Here is an 18,971-nt window from a genome sequence, read left to right on the forward strand (position 1 = left end):
TTGGCGTAAAAAAGTTTTTTTAAAAATAAAATCAATAGCTTATAATTGTAAGTCATCAATTAATTTTCGCCAGCAGGAACAGACAAAAAAAAGTTTAAAATTGGTGTTTAATTACAATTTAAAAAAAAAATGTTTACAAAAACGAGATTTTTATTTATTTTCATTTTTTTTTTTTATATCATTGGAGATAAACTTAGAGTTTCTTAAAGTCAGAAAAGTTTATAAGGTGAGCCTTAAATTCTAATTGTTTTCTATAGCTTAGCAAAAATAATTAGTTATTTTTGTTTCACTAATTAAAGTAATAAAGAGACGTTGCTAAAGTCACAATTTTTAATTATTTAATATCCTAAAGATCTTTTTTAAAAAGTCATTAATTAAATATATATAAAAAAGGTATATTTAAAAAAAATTAAACTCAAATGGACGGTCAAAATAATACGGTACAAAAAAAATATAAGTAGGGATGATTCCAGAGCCAAAACATGAAGAATCCATAAGATAAACTTTTAAAGTTTCATTACATGAAAAATGCTTCCGAGTTGCACATGGACATAATATTGTACTTTATTGTTTTCATAGACACTTGATGTTATGCCCAAGAATTTATTGCTATTGGCATCCAAATTTTCAAGCTTTTGAATTTCAAGGATCTTTGGAAATCAAATAAATACCGTTAAAATTCAAATTTTCAAAAAAAAAATTTTAAATTTTTGAAAACCGTTAAAGTTTGAATTTTTGAAAACCGTTAAAATTTGAATTTCTAAAAACCGTTATTTTCAAAAGTCAAAATCTGGAAATTTCACTAACAATTCAAAGCTCATTATAAGGAACAAAAAGTACAACATTATTACAACAAGTCACTCGGAAAGCTTCTTATACTTAACATACATACACAAATCATTTATGTTAAAAAAAGGTAAACATAAAAATCATTTGCAGTACATTGTTCTATAAAAAATGCAGTAAGAGTTGATTCTTCGAGTACGATAGTAGACTTGTTGATTCTCTCCACAAAAAGGGAAAATTCACATGTGGAAGCATTTAGAGTATATACGATAGCTCTGTCATGAGAGACATAATTAAGATGTATGCAAAGTGCTTGTTATGTATAAAAAAAAGGAGATTCAATCTATTTAATTATGGTAAGAACATCATTTCGTTCCTTACAGAAAAAATATTGGCAACAACGCAAATTTTGTAATTTCGATTGTATTACTATTACTTCCTTATACTTAAATGAACCATTCTTTTTTCTTCGTTACATGATGTCCTGTTGTTGAATGAACGACAGCTTCATCTGGATCGAGAGCATCATCTGCACCTTTATCTTCTTGTGTCAAATATTCACCCTTATGACGTGACATATGACGATAAATTAATATGGCCATAATCAATAACAACAAAAGGATTATGAACAATAAACCTGTGAAGGAATAAAGCCTTAATATATGAAATTTATTAAACTTAATTAATTATGCATACCTCCTAAATGTCCAGCAGTTAATCCATCAAATGATCGCAACTTTTCTTCATCATAGACTGGAGGTGGGCGAGTTTCCTTCACAACTGGTGGCAGAGTTACAGGCTGTAGGGGATAAACAAAATGATATTAATTAAAATTGGCAACAGAGTAAGTTTTTAAGCATGACAAAATTATAAAACAATTAATTACCTCAACACCGCAAAAATCTTCCGACAATACAGCTAAACAGAAATATTGACAAAATTACTAGACATCCAACAAAAAATAGTAAATTAATTAATTCCTTACATGGTCCTAAAGACTTGACATTTGGTGGTGGATTCTGTTGGAACAGAAGCTTAAGTGGGAAAATATCGTCAAATTCAACTCTCGAGACACATCCAACAAAACCATCTGTCATGGTCTCATTCTTGCCGATATACATGTACTGTATGTTATTAAATTGTGCATCTGCAGAGTCCTTAATATCAAAATGATATTCCTTTGGTTCATAGTTATCAACAGTAATTACAACTGTCGATCCTGAGTTCTTTCTTGCAAATCTGACATCATGGAACTGTCCGAGACCAAAATGAACGCCGGGGAAGGAAATTTCTTGTCGTTCAAAGCCAAAATCGAACACAAACTTCAATGCACCTGAATTTGATACAAGAATTGTCAAATATTCTCCTGTTATGTTGGAACTAAAGCCAAGCAAGAATCCCTTTTGATTAGTTGTTGTAAATCCGACACGAATATTTTCCTTAATTGTTGAACGCCATGAACCCAAAAAGTCGTATTTAATAATTGAGTCTGAACGTAAATTCACTCCAATTTCATCTGTGGAAAGCATTAAATTAATAAGGATTAGAAATTTTCATTAGAGAACCTTCGTCATGTATAAGTGATATAAAGAATAACAAGTTTCATAAATGTATCTCAAATGGAAATAAGTGCTGAAGCTATAAAATCTCATATTACGTTTAACGACTTTTTGTAATTTAAATTTCAGAACCATGCAAATGTTGCTATAATTTCGAAACATTTATAGGGTTTTTATTGTCATTTGTATGATTCCAATTAATTAATTTATTTGCTTTATCAAACATGTCGGAAGTCACGTTTACTATTGAATATGTGTAAGCATGATACTGCATAATGCTGATTGCTATGCAGAGACAAATGTAATATCCAAAATTTTATATCACACAAGATATATAGCATGAAGCTTTAGTTTAATTTCCATTCCGGTACATTATTCAGGATAATAAGAAAACACAGTATTTTATTTTAAATTACCTGCACAAATAGGTCCCTTAAATGAGCTCCAACGACAATCGCATGTAAAGCCATCATATCGCTCGAAGCATGTACCATTATTTAAGCATGGATTACTTTCACATCTACCAATACAACCTGCTGATACACCATAAAGTTTCCTCTCAGCATATGAGCGTAAATCTACTGGAACACCATTAAGCAACAAAGCACGAATGCAACCGACAAAACCATCCTGATAATCGAGAGTAGCTCCAATTGCCAATTCAGATGTAAGATAAAGTGCACGAACAGGACCTTTTTTTTATAATTAATTGGAAAAGTTTAATAGATTTTTTGTAATGATGAAAGTAATTAAACAATAAAGTTTTACCTGGCGGTTCTCTAACTTCTGATTTTGTTGCACCGTCAACAACAAGACGAGCTTCTTTTCGATTTCGTTCTACACTCACTGAATGCCAATTATTATCGTTTAATGGATAGCTTGTTTCAACGTCTACACCCAATGGTCCTGATCCAGCTTGATATTGGAATTTTAATTTATTACCAGCAATAATAGACAATTTTATGTAATCTGTGCCTCCTTTTGCATGAAATAGAACAGAATTCTCTTGTGTTGTTTTAAATTCCAAATAAATATCACCAGAATGGCCCATGTCGAATCGTGGTAAGTTTATTGTTGCATCCGTAATCCTGAATGTCACAACGTTATTGAATAAATCATCTCCTTCACATACAAGTGGACCGAGTGTATATTTTGCTTGCTTTTCATCCAATGCAGTTCCTGTATCACCAAATCTCAATCCACGAACAGGTAAATATTCCTTATCTTTAATTTCACCTCCATCCTCTTGCCATTCATACAGATTTGCATCACAATTACACCATTTTGTTGGATCAATACAATTGCCGACAATACCGCATTGACATTTTCTCGATCCAGGCAATGCTCCTGCCCAGTAATCCATTCTTCTATTTTGTCGTGATAACCACCATCCGAATGGTGTGAATGTCTGTCCTTCAGCTGGAAAATTGAAATTTAATTAAATATTTTTCAAATAAAAATTAACGGTCAAAGAAAATTTGAAATAACTGACAAGAATAATTCAAAATTTTTATATCCGTTAAAATAATAATAAAACTTACAGTATGGAGTATTGAACAATCTTGCTGATTTACAGCCATATGTCAATCTTTGAGAGCATTCACGTGATCGATTAAGAAGAGCTTCGATTTGTGGCATTTTTGCATTATATTCAATTGTTTGATCATAAGATCCAGGTTCTTGGAAGCTGTCAACGACTGTCGAATGTTCTGATGAATGTCCCAAAACTGTAAGGACACGACCATCAGATAAGAATTCACATGTAACTTCAAATGGATCAAGAGGACCGGATCCATCAACATCAATTTTAATGAGAGCTTTCTGGCTGACAGATTGGACATTTTTGTATGCCTGACATGAAAGTGGATTTAATGCTGAAAATATGTAAATTATTTAGGTATTAAAATGAAGTCTAGACAATGAAAATGCAAAGTAATCTTACATGTATGACATACAGCTCCTGAATATCCACTATTTCCGCATTCACAGAAAAATTCATATGAGTTCTGCCTGCAATGTCCACTATGTTTACATGGATTTGGATTACATCGATCAATCATATGACATGCATCCATCAAAATTTCATTTTTACAACAGTAATCTTCTTCCTTCCAATCATGTGGTAGCCTGAAATTTCCATCAACTGATATTTGTCTCATACATCCAATAAAGCCATCACGATTATTAATGATATTATGAGTTTCCTTAGTTTTTGATCCACCAATGTAATACCATGCACCAGTCATAATTGAAAATAATTTCTCTGTTCTCATTGGACGTTGATCAATCTCAATAACGAGACTATTTTGCTTTATAGTAAGGATTAATGAATGCCATCTTCCATCATTAAATTGCTCATCATAGTTATCAAGTACAATTCCACGACGACGATCTCCTGAACTGTGGAATTCCTTCTCATCTGTTTTAATTTCAGTCTTAACACGACCATCTTCTAGATAAACTTTGACATATCCTTTAGACGAGAATTCATGATAAATAAGCAATCCTTTATCTTCATAAGTTCTGAATGACATAGACACGTTTAATGCTTTAACACCTTCATATCCCTTCAATCTAGCATATGATGTTCTTGTCAAGAATGTAACTGGCATAATTGGTGGTTCTGGACAGTTATAGAATGTATTTACTTTATCAAATCGACTATATTGTCCCTCAGTATATGCAGCTTTCATTTCTGAGATGAAATTCGTTGTGTTCAAATACAAATTCTCAATACATCCAGTATAATTTTGATTAACAACAAGTCCTTCTTCTTTTGTTGGTACACCACCAATGTAAAGCATACGATTCAAATCCAATTTATCGAAATCTCCTTTTATCTTTCCATCAACAACAACACGATCAACTGATAGCAAAATGTCACGTCTGTTACGTGAAATGACGACATCATGCCAAACATTATCATCGAGTAAGCTGCCAACAGAGAATGAACTCATTGCAGATGCACCTAAAAATATATGTGAAAAAGTTTAGAATGAGTTTTGTAAGGAAGGATCCGTTCACAAATGATGTCAAAAAACGGATGAAGAATAACGATCATTACAGATTTGAAAATTAACGGCCAAAAAATATTCAAAAATTGTAGTTTTTTTTTAAAAATAATTTGACCGTTAAAAATTATCAATTTATCAATGGATCTTGACATCCTAAGTAAACAAAATCACCAAAAATCAATCTTACCCAAATTCAAGTTGAGTATCATTCGATTTTCATAAAGTTGAAGTGCAAAAAAGTCTCCCTGAGTGCCCTTCGAGTACAATAGTACACCATTGGCATGTGATGTCTTGAAACGAAATTGAATTGTCTCACGTGATGCAGAAATTGGATCTCGAAGTAAATCAAGACTCATTAAACTTGTTCCATTAAAATAAACAGTCTCAGCGTAGTAATGGCATCCATAAAGTTCAGCTCGTAGTGAAATTCTGTCTTTCCATCTTGTCGGATTAATACGAACCCATTGTGCAATAATTGGTACATCGAATATGTTGTGCTTTACTCTATCACCGTCTTCATTACCCTTAAAGAGCTATCAAACACGTTGTTAAGAGAAAGGAAAATGAAGATAATTAAATTATTGTACCGTAAAGTGATATCAAGTCACATAGAAAAATTACATAAAATGTCAATATATATTAGTTAATTAATTAATGTTAGTCATCTAACCTGATCTTGTGCATCGGTATCTGTATAAGTTCGCCACAATTCTCCATCATCAGAATATAATATTATAAATTCTGTGACAAATTCTTTCGTATTTGGACGACCTAATGTCGCTATTTCTTTAATTTTTTTCCTTCCACCCAAATCTATTGTTAGATAGTGATTGTATGTATTTTCTACTGGTGTCCAAGCCGATCGACCTTTTAGTTTCATGTCCATTATTAATTATTAATTTTGTTTAAATATTATTTACAGTGTGTTGAAGCAACAGATAATTTGCGTAATGTTATTAAGGTATTAGGAATGCAATGTTTAGAAAGGAATAAAAAGAGAGAATAGGAGAATGGAATTATGTTAGTAAAGCGGCATGTCTAAGCCAATATTTGCATACACAATTTTTTTGGAGCGGAAATTTATTTGAATTTTAATAATTTAATTGAGCGTTTGAAGACATTACAACAGTTAGTTCAAGTATGTTCAAATCTTTACAACAGCTTTTTATAACAACCAAAACCTTACAACAGCTATTTTTTACATTTAGAAGATAATTTGAACAATTAACCCTTACAACAGCTTTTTGAAACAACCAAAAACCTTACAACAGCAGACTTTTTTGAACATACAAAAACCGTTAAATTCTCAATTTTAAAATCATTTAAATTCAAATAAATTTCCGTTAAAAATAGCAAAAAATTGTGTATAATTTCATAAAAAATTATATTCTAACTAAAACTAGTCAAACTTCTACTAACATTAATTAAAGAACTAAAGCAAGAATATTGTGCGTGTCAAAAGCCACAGTGTGTTTGTAATTATTAATTTTAATTTAGCCGTCATGATAAGCTGAAATTACTTCGGGTTAGTTAGTTTGCTCTCTCTCTAAGACCATTTCCATTTATATTTTTGTTAAAATTTGCTGAATTTGTTCTTCTTTTATTTGTTTACCTTTGTGTTGCCACCTGGCTCCTTATAATCAGCATAATCAAGTCCATTGTATCCATAGCTTATACTAAATTCACTAACATATTCATCATGATTTGGACGGCCTTGAATTGTGATTCTTGTAATATTTTTGGGCGATCCCAAATCGATGATTAAATATTGTTGAAAATCAGAAATCGATGGTGTCCACGCGTTGCCACCTTTATATATTTTCATTATTGTTTATTGACATTAAAATATTTATTTTATTTTATGACATATTAAATATGTAGAGGTATAAAAATAACAAACATATTTGCATAAGGCCTATTAAAAATCCATTGCACATTGCCTAACAAATTTATTCATTGATGCATGACATTCTCGATTATTTCAAACCCAAATGTTTGTGTGAATTTTTCATTTCTCTCTTAAAATATCCTTCAAATTGAATGCTTGTATTGGATATCCCTATTCAATAAATTTTCTGTGGTTTTACACAGCTAGTTTACTGAAAATTGCACTTAAATGGAGGGTAGAACCAAAAAATACAGAGTAGAATATTAAATCGTAAACATAAATTTTATTTATTTACTTTCCATACACCATTAAATGTCCCTTTAAAAGTATTTATAAGTAGCCATAAGGTTGACACAATCTATAAATTTATATCTCTGCACTTTGTGCCTTTATTTCATGAAAATTTGATCAATATCTTTTGACGTACGCAATTTTCATTCGAAATAAGATCAATTTTGTTTTGTTAAAATGTGTATTTATTTTTTGGTAGGGGAGAGGAAGGAACTGCACAGATAACACAAACTAAGTAGTTTATGTAGTCAAACTGTCTTTCTCTTTTGATTATTGTATGGTTTATGATTATTGTATACGTTTATTAATCTAATAAAGTCAGAGTGTGGATATCTCAGGAGAAGATTTCATTACTGAATGGTCAGAATTGAATTTTTCAAATTGAAATTAAAATTTTCAACTGTCAAAAAATATTTGAATTTCCATATTTGAAATTTCACGTTTTGAAAATATTTTTACTTTGGCTTTTTTGAAATTTCAACTTATGAAAAAATTTTTTTTCAAAACCAAAGTAGTGGCTTAGTGAAAATACAAATGAAGAAAATTGAAAATTTTTGAAAATAATTTAGTCCTAACGATTGTCAATTCAAAATTTCCGAGATGTTTAATTAACCGAATCCAAAAAATTTTTCAGTCAAATTTCTTTACTAAGCCACTCTGACATTAGTCTATGATTTCTGTTTACATTCTGTGTTCATGTCCAGTTTTCTAATTTAATAGATCAATCAACAAGATTGAAAATTCGTCCCTTTTACTGTGCAAAAAATAATTCTCTTGTTATTAAATAAAAACATTATTATAAAAAGGGGGCATAGAAATTGATCCTGACAGTTGTTTTAATTGCTGTTGTTGTGTCTACAGATTTCAATCACGAAATTAAATCCATTCAGAATTTGTTTGTATTTCTCATAATAATAATAAAGACGAGTCGAGTCAGTGAGTGAGAAAAAAATTCAATTTTTTCCTAATTTTCCTTTTCATGTTCAGTCAAAATTGATTTTTTATTGATGGAAACTTTTCAATATGTTGAGCATAAATATAAATGATAACAATAAATAAATTTTGTTGAACTCAATGAGTTCATGAAGAGTCATTCGAGTAAACTTTTTACCGTACACAATAAACTTCCGACGATTCTTTTCATGAAAACAATAAATGATAAAAGTAATCCACATTTAAAGTGAGTAAAAGCAATCACTAGTGTCTGTTGGAAGCGTAAGGAATAAAATGTTGCTAAATATCAATATTCAAAATTTAACGGTCAAAAAATATTTGAATATTAACGACCAAAAAATATTTGAAAAATAACGGTCAAAATATATTCGAAAATTATGCAAAATTCTGAGACAGACAGACAGTAAAAGTGCAACACAATCGATTGTCTCTCATTGCTAACAATGCATTTAAAAGAAATAAAAGAAAGTTTAAATGCTCTACATAAATTAAAAGTGACATATCGTCTTTAACTTATAGTCAAAAGTCGAATAGTAAGTAAGTAAATCAAATGAATTCTCGTGCTAGTCACCGTTTGACGGAAAAGTTTATTCGTGACTTGATTGTATTTTATGCTAATTCCAATGCCTATCATTTCCTTTACAGACTATGTTGACTGAAAATTTATATATTTGTTTGAATCTTCTTACTTATTGTATTGACTGCACAAAAAATATCATTTTTGAGGGTAGGTAAACAGTATGCTTGAATATTTTGTTGATTCCTTCACCATATTATATTCATTGAAATAAATTTATGAGTTCTTTGTATCCTTTTTCAAAATTTCCACGCAATAAACCTCATCGGGTGCCGTCAGTGGCGTGGCATTTCCGATTAATTCCTCAAATTTAATTAGCTGGAAGTTAAATGATTTATACGAATTTTCATCGGATGATTGATTTTGAAGGGAAACAGCAACACAATGATCGTCATTTAGTAATGATTCCTCAAATGTAAAATTGTGCAACAATTTGCCATCTAATACTAGCTTTGTATCAGTCACAATTCCATCCTTTAACACTTCCCGTGTATTAAAATTGAAGTCTAATTTTTGCAAATTCATCGTAATTCCAGTTCCAACATTTTTCACATAACTCTCTTTAAGGCACCAGTTTCTCATAAATGCTTTCAATCTCCCTTGATTTGTGTCAAATGATTTTATGTAGTTCCATTCATTGTCTGAGAAATTTCTCGTCATTATCCGGAAAAATTCATTTAATGACTTTCCACCACCATACTCAATTTTCATTACGTCAACCCCAAGACGAAGTTGTGCATTTAATTCTGTTTTATTGGCAATATAACCGGCAAGACATGCATACGATCCTTGATGTGACACATTAAAATCAATAACTTTTTCATCATTCAAATTTGATTTCCCTTCTACGTCCATTAGATATGGCTTATTTCTCTCGTCCCTTCCAAATTTTATGCAATGATTATCGATACATAATGCAGATCTTGTAAAATGACGCAAGAGTAATCGACCAGCTAATGATGCCTTAAAATCTTCTTGGAATACAAATTGTGAGATTCTTTGCTTCTCTTCTGGTTGAATTAATGACACAGCAATCATTAATTCATGTAATGTTGGCTTCCATGATTTAAAATCAAACGCCCAGCGTGCGTGTCCGTTAATTATCGACATTCCTAACACTTTTGATTAATTGGTTACTTCCGATATCGATTTATTACAGCATAATTTAAATAAAATGGAATTTTTGATTTTTAATGTGTTTTGTTTACGTCCCTGCGGTCAACTACGCCAACTATTTGGCGCTCTTTTCTCCCCTTTTTAGATTCAAATTTTAACCGTTAAGTGAAGTGTTAAAATCTCGATTAAAATAACAAATCACTTAATAAACGGCATTTAAATAAAACATAAACATTAATATTCATCAGACACGTATTAATAAATCTGTCCCTGCATCATGCCTTGCTATTATTTATATAAATTATCATTCAAGCGTTGACGCTTCTAAAAATACAAATTTATTTTTTCTTTACTCATTGTGCTATTGTATTTAATGTTTAGCATGAAATATATAAAAATAGAAGCATTGGTCGTCAATGCGTACATGCAATTGTTTAATTTCTATTGTAGGATGAAAGATTTAAACTCTATTTTTATTAACAAAACGTGATAATGACAATGTTCACGAATAGTAGAGCAGTTTATGGAATTTCATTAACCCTAGCGTTCTCATGGAACTAAAAATCTAGTCAAAATTGCAAGTCATAATTGGACATTTGATATAAAAATATTCTAAATAATTAGGCACCCTTCCAACTTCTTCCTATAACAATAAATCGCACGTAAGTCACAACAATTTCTTCCTCTTCCAAATGACTTTTATTCGTGCGGTATGTAGAGATTATACATTTTCTTGTGAGAAAGAAAACAATCAGGCATAGCAGGAATCCAAAAGGAGCCAAAAATAAAATAATTTCGAGAGACGAAAAATTCACACACAAAATATTGCACAATTATTTTTCATATTGATTATTTTCTAGGCTGTATTTTGGAGTTTCCCATAATAATACATTATTCAGCTGTCAAGAAAATTGGAACACAATACAGTTCATAAAACTATAATAATATTATCGGAACTAAAATAATAATAATATGCAAAAACAAAAGGATATCAAAGAAAAACTCTAAACAATGTGCAGAACATTCTACATCCGATAAATATTCAGCATAACTCACCATTTAGTCGGGCATTTTGTGGTCCACGTTCGTTGAGTGACGATGTTGCCGTCAATTGAGCTCCATCTAATAACGGCTCATTGCATTCAATGTCGTCATCATCATAATCAATTTCTACGGATGTAAGGAGGAAATTGAAATTCTCTTTGAAATATTAAAAAATGATTGTTTTGCACATATGTGGAACATTCTAAAATGAATAGATAGGCATACGCAATATTCATATTTGTGTATATAGTTATGAATGTCTGTTTGATGTATGTCGTTAAAGGATAAGGGTTGAAATTTTGCTTGATTTAAAATAAATCCTAAGATTTAAGTTGGTGTTAAAATAAATCCTAGGATTAAAGTTGCGATTAAGCTTAAATTCATGTATTAGGTTTGTGGCATTGAAGTATAAGTACGTATATTCTATATTTCATCATCAATTTCCTTGATTATGACTCAAAATTCTAAGAATATTCAAATTTTAAAGTCGATTCGAGTCTTCCATATAAAATCCGAGTCAGTCGATTCCCAACTCTGTCATGACATATTTTAACTCGTTATTGCTGCATTCGACCAGTTCTTCTAATCCATAATCCAATTGACCGTCATTCCTAATAGCACACTTTTCTAGTTACAAATAAAAACCCGTCAAAACTACCCATTCACTGGAAATCCATTCAATTTTTCTGCATGATATGATAGCGCACAGCACAATACGACTGAGTACATTACCATATGCCGGTTTCATAAAAAAGACATAAGAAGAACTTGAAACTGTTATTGTAACAATACGATTGCAGAAATATATAAAAAATCCCTCTTTATGTGTCATGTAGTTTTTTTATCGATTGTCATGGGACATAACATCTGAATGGTAAAATGTGCATCGCATCAATTGTTTAAAGAACTTTAGAGGATGGTTAGGAATAATAGCAGCAAAAGATAAACAAGCCGGCAATAATAAAAAATTCTCTCTCTCTTTTAATTTCATAACGTACAGCAATAATCCTTTCCTTTTCATCACATTTTTACACGCAACAGCAATTTATAAGGAAGTTCCTTAATAACTTTTTTTTTTGGAAAAGGTGTTGATGACGAAGAAGTTATTTCGATAAATCGGATTATTAAATCTCATAAATTATAGAATAAAGGAAGAAGTTCCCCTCCTGTGCTATTAAGAAGGCACTACAATTTTTCTACATTTTTTAATGCTTAATGCTCTCGTCACTATCTATTGCAGTGGTGGGCAACCTTTTATATTACGCGACACACCTTGATGGTAAGCCACGACCGAAACTGCACACAGCATACAGTTCATGGCACTTCCGAAAAATTTTGGGGGCACAGTAGTGTGCCGCAGCACACAAATTGCCCATTACTGATCTATAGACATAATTCTTAATAGCATAGAACATTTACGGACATTGAACTCAACGTCTATCAGTAGATACGTAAATATACCCCAAAAAATATTTAATGCTTGAAAATTTGTTTCCAATTAGTTTAGATAATTTGGCGAGACACCTTAAACGTCGGCGGTTCCAATGAAAACAATTAATGAATCATAACTCCGATGCATACTTTATGTATGTATGTATGTGTGAGAGAGAGAATATTTTGGATCGTAGATGATTCTGCGGGAAATTGTGTACGCTTTTCCTCTCACATTTTCTCGTGTGTGCGGCACATTTTTTTATTTGCTGATGAAAATTTTTCCCGACAATAAATTTTCTTTTGATTTTCATTCATGTTCTTATTTAATAGTTTTTTACGACACATATAGTGCATAGCATGATACACCTGATTCATATACAAACAGCGTAGCGATATGTTAATTAATATGTGATACACAAACACACTTAAATGAGGAAAACACCCAAAAAACTGATTTAACGTTCTATTTGCTTTTTATCTGTCCATAAGCGTCTATATCTTCCTGTTTATGTCGGATATTATCACTCATGTCCTTAACAATATGTTTATAATTATTTCACAACAGATTTTTCACTATTTCCTATCATTTTCACAAATTTAATTAATTCATTTTAGAATTTTTGTGCAAGATTTTTTAAATTAATTAAATTGATATTTTACGAACCTGCACTTATTGAACTTATATATACACTAATTAATAATAACACGAGCAGTCCGATTTTCATGTTTATTCCTTAAATTTCACATTAAGAATGAGGGAAATTTAGAAATATGTATTAGCTAGCTTATGTGCTGCTCGACTGTTTTGCGTACTGACTTGTGAAAGGTTGTACAAACGTTAGTATTTAGACGTTAAATACGCTTTAAATAGACGCTTTAGTTATTTTATAATCGATATTTCGACCACTTACATTAAATCCATTTAGGTATTTGAAGCTACATTCCTAGGAGAACTCCACTAAGGGAATTGAATCGAGTCAACAATTTTGCAGGTCGTTAATGATTCTAAAGCATCTGACCATCCAGATATTGTGCGATTTCAGCTTAACAAATCCATGATTCTATTCGATTTTTCTGTGAATATTAAATATTTGTATTAAAAAACTGTTTTGGTTTCATTTTCCACACTTACCTACGATCTTATCAAGTCCATTTATCTATTAAAATACTTTGTATCACTAAAATACAAGATTAAACTAATTAAATTGTTAATTTTAGTTGAACAAAAATGCTTTCAAAACATGCAGGGTCTTAAACTATGAATCTTTTTAGAGCATTACTTTTAAAATCACAAAGAACGTTAAAAATTAAGTGAATTTAAATAAAATAGAGAAGTGTTTAACATCTATTACATGTTTAACTATGAAATCCGAAGGAAATTATATTTCGGCTATTAAATGTAACCAAATAAAAGCGATGAATTTAAAGAACATTTTTAAATATTTTTTTTACACACATCAAAACAATTGTGTATGTATGTGTGTACGTAATTTTTCTACGTAGTAAACAAAGCTGATTCATTGCATATTTTTCAATAAAAATACTTTTATTAAATAGATTATAATGGCTGCAGAAGCACCACCAAACCTTAAAGTGATTCAGCCATACCTGAAGATTGGAGCTGAACATGATCAACGTGATGTTATTGGTAAATTTGTTAAAATTAAAATTTTCCATCCAATTAAATTGATTTTTCCGATTTTTCTTTTCAGTGGCTTATTGGGCAAGAGTATACTCTCTCCAGACAGGTATTAAAAGTGCTAAACAACCAGATGAAAAGGCCTTCCTCTTACAAATCATGGATTGGCTAGAAAAAGTCAAAAAAGCAAACAAAGAAAATGAATCAATTAGTGAGTAAATTTAATGGAAGTAATCGAACATCCAGTAACACATAAAACATTTCTATTACAGCAAATGATACAGTGGCTCAAGCTTATCTTGAAAATTATGCACATAAACTCTTCACTTATGCTGATCAACAGGATAGAGCATCAAATTTTGGCAAGAATGTCGTCAAATCCTTCTACACTTCATCAATGATCTACGATATATGCACGACATTCGGTGAATTAAGTGAAGAGGCAAAGCAGCAAAGAAAATATGCTAAATGGAAGGCAGCATACATTCATAATTGCCTTAAGAATGGTGAAACTCCTCATCCAGGACCACTTCCAAGCGAAGAAGACGAATTAGTCAATATTGGTGGTGGAAATTCAGGAAGCAATAACGATCAGCCTGGAACATCATCCAATTTGGGATGGAATACAAATCCTTATGATAATCAACCAACTCATCACACAGTGCAGCCTTCAGTTCCTCAAGATCCACCATCAAGCAGTGGATATGGTCAAATTCCACCAGGTAATGATCCGTTCCTAAATATTCGTGCACCAAGTCCACCAAAGGACCCAGAAGAGAAAAATCCAGGCGGTTTTGTTCCTTTTGATCCAAAGTCAACAAATATTCCATTTGATCAGCCTCAGTCAGCATCAACGTCACCAGAAATAATGATGAAGGCTCAAAAATGTATTAAATTTGCTGGAAGTGCATTAACATACGAAGACGTCCCAACGGCTATCGATAATTTACAGAAAGCATTGAGATTATTGACTACAGGACAGGAATAATTTAAAATTTTATTTGTGCAAGATTTAATTAATTTTTATATGTATACAAAATATATTTAATATGTGCTAATCAGCTTCAGTCTTCGCAGTCACTCTAAAAGGAACAAAATGAAAGAAAACTGTAAGAGAAAATATATGCAATAACCGTTAAATTTTCAAAAATTACTAACACTCCTACACATGTTTTGAATGTGTTAGTAATTTTTGAAAATTTAACGGTCATTTTTATGCAACCTTTGATTTAAAATTTGAAAATTTTATTAAAATACTAACAAATTCGTTATTTATTAAATGACAATTTTCGTCTTCTTCATAGTCATAGCTCGTGTAGAGCATTATAATAACTCCTAGCAGCCACTTTTGGTATGCTGTACGATAATAATCAAATATATTCACTGACGGCATTCTGAAAAAATTTTAAATTGCTATAAAAAAAATATCTCAAAGTGGACTAAGATGAAACAAAAAAATCTTTATTAACTAAATTTTCGTTTTCGTTAGATATGATTTTATAACTAAAGTATTCAAAACATTATTTAACTTAATTAAACATAAATTACAATAGTTTCTTCTTAGATTTTGGAGCTATTGTGTGAAACTCGACTCGTCGTGGCGTTTTTGGCGATTCAATTGAATTTATTTTCTCACTTGACTGCTGTAGTTTTCGTTCCATTGGCGAGCTTGATGTGAATATTGGCTTTGGCCATGATTTTTCCACTTTTGCTTCTTCCGTCGATTCCTCTTTTATATCTTTTAATTTATTATTTTCATTAGCTGTTCCATTAATCTGTGCAAAAGTTCGAGGATATCTTCTTATTTCTATACGATTAGGTGTCTTACTGGATGCTGAAGCTTTTGGTGTTGTGGTATTTGATTCTTTATTATTATGGTCACTTGATTTGGCTGGAGTCTTGTTGGTATCATTTTCTGAAGAATCTTTTGGTTCTTCTGGCACTCTTGGACATTTTCTCACTTGAATTGGCGTTGCTGGTGATCCGACTTGTTTCTCAGGCGAGAAATTTGCATTACTTTTGATTATTTTATCAACTGGAATCATTTCTTTAATTGATTCTGGTAGATTATCGAGTGATAATTTTTCTGATGATTTTGGATTCTCTTCATCCATTTCCATATTCTCGCTCTCATCATTTTCCCCATCATCATTTTCATCAATTTCCACTTCCGTTTTGTCAAGATCATCATTCTCAACTCCCGTTTTGTCAAGATCATCAACTTCCATTTTACTATCTTCAAGTGCTGAAGCTTTAGATAGGTCTAAATTACCCTTTCCATTCCTCTTAGACTTCTTTTTCTTTTTTGGTTCACAGTCCTTGACAGTTTTAGCATCAATAATCTCCTGTAGGCTCTTTTCCTTATAAATTTCACCTAATTCACCATTTGAAAAGTGAACAATCGAACAATATCCGTCAGTACTGGATACGAGTAAAACTTTACCATCATTAGACCATGATAAATCAGTCAATCTAGTATAATGTATATTTGATATTAACCCGAATGGGATTTTTTGTTGTGTATCATATAAATAAACTGAACACTTTGTGGCCACTGCGAATATCATGCGATATGGAAGTGGAATTATTGGTTTTGCTTTACTTTCCCTCAGTTCAAAAAGTAATGGACAAAAACGAACGGCTACTGTATATTGGTCAGGTGATGGAAGTACAACAGCTGGCCTGAAATGAATGAGAAAATCTTGGAATTAAAAATAAATCTTGAGGATTAAATATAAATCCTAGGATTAAAAAATAAATAATTTAAAGTACCATGTGGACTAAATCATGCAGAAATAGTAAGTGCAATAAGAATCTAATAAGCATGTCAATCAGAGCAGACATGAATCAATTACATTCTTTCCGCCTTCACATAAATGTCATTTAAACAGCAGATGCTTCATAATAAAATGTAAAGGAACTTACTCATTTAATGAATATCTTGTATAAATGTATGTGGTATTGAGTGGCTTCTCGTCACTTCCTTCAAGTTCAGCAACGCCACTTGGAACTATAATTAATGAGCCGTCAGGACTAAAACATAACCGTCGAAAGAATGTTTGCAGTGTATCATCATGAAAAAGTCGAATAGGCTTCTTATAAAATGGACTGGACGAAGATACAGGTATGATGGATTTATGATTTCTATGGATGTTCTTTTTAGACTTGACATCAAATATCCTAAAATGTCGATCTGTTGATAATGTTGCAAGATATTTATTTAATGGATCCCATGCAACGCCTTGTACAAAGCCTTTATGATCCCTAATTATACAGGACGATTTTGCTTTTTCTATGTCCCATATCATTGCTGTATTATCAACAGACCCTGATATAAGAAATTGTGAATCTGGTGAGAACGAAAGATCATAGACATCCTCCATGTGACCCCTTAATGTTTTATGTGAGATCCAAACTTCTTTGTCATTATCAGAGCTGTCATCAAAAATATTAAAGCCATCGTCTTCCTTCTTTTTCCAGATGAAAATTACACATTCGTCATCACAAGACGCTAAATATTTTCCGTTCGGTGACCATCGAACACAATTTACTGCTTTTTGATGTCTTGTTAAGTCACTAGCTAGTTCCAATCTAACGGCATCTCCATCCTCTATCGCATACCATATAATAACATGAGAATCTGTAAACAGGATATAAGTTATACTTAATTATGATTATTATTAAGTTAAACTTTTACCTGATCCACCGCTAGCAAGCCTTATAATGCCATCTGAATCGTCGGTTTTTGGTTGAAAGTCTACTGATAATACTGGATCTCTATTATGCCATGATATTTCCGGAATTTGACACTTCATTTTTTCTTAATGCTTTTTTAATATTGAAACTAGTTTGTTTTTATTATGAAAATTGTAGATATTTTGAGTTATATTTAAAAACTTAACTTTTTGCACAGAAAGTGTTTTGTTAATTACACTAAATTAAAATGTTTACGTTATCTTTTATGATGTTTAAATATATTTTTTAAAAATAATTATCAAAGCTCGACTTTTTCCTACGATTTTCCCGCGAAAAATAGCTACTTAAAACTCAGCATAAACAAAAAGCGCTTTTATTGCGGGTTTGAATATAAAAATGTCGTTTTTTTCGTCCTATTGGAAAATAATTAAAGTATATTATTCAATGACTTCCTTATTATTATCCAAAATTCACAAATTTCTAAAATGAAGTTTGATAATTTTGAAATTTTACTGCTGAATTCAACAATTTAACGGATTTTTTTGAAATTTTTTCAAATTAACTTCCCTGCTATCTTGATCAAAATTTATGAAATATTATTCAATCTAAGTAACAATTGACGATTTACATTTAAATTATTCTTAAAATAAGATTATCGGTTTTTTGTGATTTTCATAACAATAACTCAAAGTTACTTGTGAAAATCATGACATTGAAGTTGATAATCCCCCTACAATAAGTTTAAAAATCAATAGAACATTTAAATTATCAAGAAAACGCATTTTTAAAAATTTACCGGTCATCTTAAATTTGAATAATCCTTCAAAAGCGACACTTTACACTAACACATTCAAACATTTTCAAAAAGTAATTCAATTTTAATTGCTTTATTTTAAGCATTTTATGGCGTTTTTGCATTATTCTTAGTTCATTGTATGAGCTCAAAAATATAGTAAGTGCTATTTTAAGCACG

General features: G+C 31.0%; 4 protein-coding genes across 5 annotated transcripts; 1 reads left to right on the forward strand and 3 right to left on the reverse strand.

Annotated features, from left to right (window-relative positions):
* Positions 1-702: 702 nt before the first annotated feature.
* On the reverse strand, positions 703-13,492 carry Nrx-IV (neurexin-4). 2 transcript variants are annotated; one of them, XM_070643430.1, is made up of 12 exons: positions 13,328-13,492; positions 11,242-11,355; positions 6,030-6,226; positions 5,547-5,892; positions 4,288-5,313; positions 3,887-4,219; positions 3,114-3,764; positions 2,762-3,037; positions 1,772-2,302; positions 1,673-1,704; positions 1,483-1,585; positions 703-1,423 (listed from the first exon to the last, which is right to left on the reverse strand). In XM_070643430.1, exons 1-12 carry the CDS (start codon positions 13,386-13,388, stop codon positions 1,233-1,235), a joined length of 3,861 nt encoding a protein of 1,286 aa, XP_070499531.1. In that variant the 5' UTR covers positions 13,389-13,492; the 3' UTR covers positions 703-1,232. The 2 variants fall into 2 exon arrangements, with proteins under 2 accessions (XP_070499531.1, XP_070499530.1); XM_070643429.1 differs by lacking the exon at positions 6,030-6,226 and adding an exon at positions 6,972-7,168.
* LOC139092878 (L-aminoadipate-semialdehyde dehydrogenase-phosphopantetheinyl transferase) lies at positions 9,048-11,070 on the reverse strand. Its single transcript, XM_070643431.1, has one exon. The coding sequence runs from the start codon at positions 10,177-10,179 to the stop codon at positions 9,286-9,288; it is 894 nt and encodes a 297-aa protein (XP_070499532.1). The 5' UTR covers positions 10,180-11,070; the 3' UTR covers positions 9,048-9,285.
* Positions 13,493-14,136: 644 nt separating the features above from the next.
* Vta1 (vesicle trafficking 1) lies at positions 14,137-15,537 on the forward strand. The gene is made up of 3 exons (XM_070643238.1): positions 14,137-14,311; positions 14,376-14,513; positions 14,575-15,537. The coding sequence occupies exons 1-3, from the start codon at positions 14,227-14,229 to the stop codon at positions 15,288-15,290; spliced, it is 939 nt and encodes a 312-aa protein (XP_070499339.1). The 5' UTR covers positions 14,137-14,226; the 3' UTR covers positions 15,291-15,537.
* Positions 15,538-15,791: 254 nt separating this feature from the next.
* On the reverse strand, positions 15,792-18,839 carry Caf1-105 (chromatin assembly factor 1, p105 subunit). The gene is made up of 5 exons (XM_070643237.1): positions 18,795-18,839; positions 18,694-18,728; positions 18,000-18,235; positions 17,228-17,942; positions 15,792-16,984 (listed from the first exon to the last, which is right to left on the reverse strand). Exons 3-5 carry the CDS (start codon positions 18,115-18,117, stop codon positions 15,847-15,849), a joined length of 1,971 nt encoding a protein of 656 aa, XP_070499338.1. The 5' UTR covers positions 18,118-18,235; positions 18,694-18,728; positions 18,795-18,839; the 3' UTR covers positions 15,792-15,846.
* Between the last annotated feature and the right edge of the window lie 132 nt (positions 18,840-18,971).

The sequence above is a fragment of the Chironomus tepperi genome, unplaced genomic scaffold (genome assembly GCF_022539635.2).
Source record: "Chironomus tepperi strain 1889 unplaced genomic scaffold, CSIRO-AGI_Ctep_v1 contig_309, whole genome shotgun sequence".
NCBI classification, from domain to species: domain Eukaryota; kingdom Metazoa; phylum Arthropoda; class Insecta; order Diptera; family Chironomidae; genus Chironomus; species Chironomus tepperi.

Coding starts and splice junctions, on each gene's coding strand:
- LOC139092878 (XM_070643431.1), bottom strand. CDS start 10,179: ATGTCGATAATTAACGGACACGCACGCTGGGCGTTTGATTTTAAATCA.
- Nrx-IV (XM_070643430.1), bottom strand. CDS start 13,388: ATGAAAATCGGACTGCTCGTGTTATTATTAATTAGTGTATATATAAGT. Junction 5,314..5,546: donor GATACTCAACTTGAATTTGG/GTAAGATTGATT, acceptor ATATATTTTTAG/GTGCATCTGCAATGAGTTCA. Junction 1,586..1,672: donor AAGATTTTTGCGGTGTTGAG/GTAATTAATTGT, acceptor TATCCCCTACAG/CCTGTAACTCTGCCACCAGT.
- Vta1 (XM_070643238.1), top strand. CDS start 14,227: ATGGCTGCAGAAGCACCACCAAACCTTAAAGTGATTCAGCCATACCTG. Junction 14,312..14,375: donor TGATCAACGTGATGTTATTG/GTAAATTTGTTA, acceptor TTTTCTTTTCAG/TGGCTTATTGGGCAAGAGTA. Junction 14,514..14,574: donor CAAAGAAAATGAATCAATTA/GTGAGTAAATTT, acceptor TTTCTATTACAG/CAAATGATACAGTGGCTCAA.
- Caf1-105 (XM_070643237.1), bottom strand. CDS start 18,117: ATGAAGTGTCAAATTCCGGAAATATCATGGCATAATAGAGATCCAGTA. Junction 17,943..17,999: donor GCTTGCTAGCGGTGGATCAG/GTAAAAGTTTAA, acceptor TCCTGTTTACAG/ATTCTCATGTTATTATATGG. Junction 16,985..17,227: donor ACAAGATATTCATTAAATGA/GTAAGTTCCTTT, acceptor CATTCATTTCAG/GCCAGCTGTTGTACTTCCAT.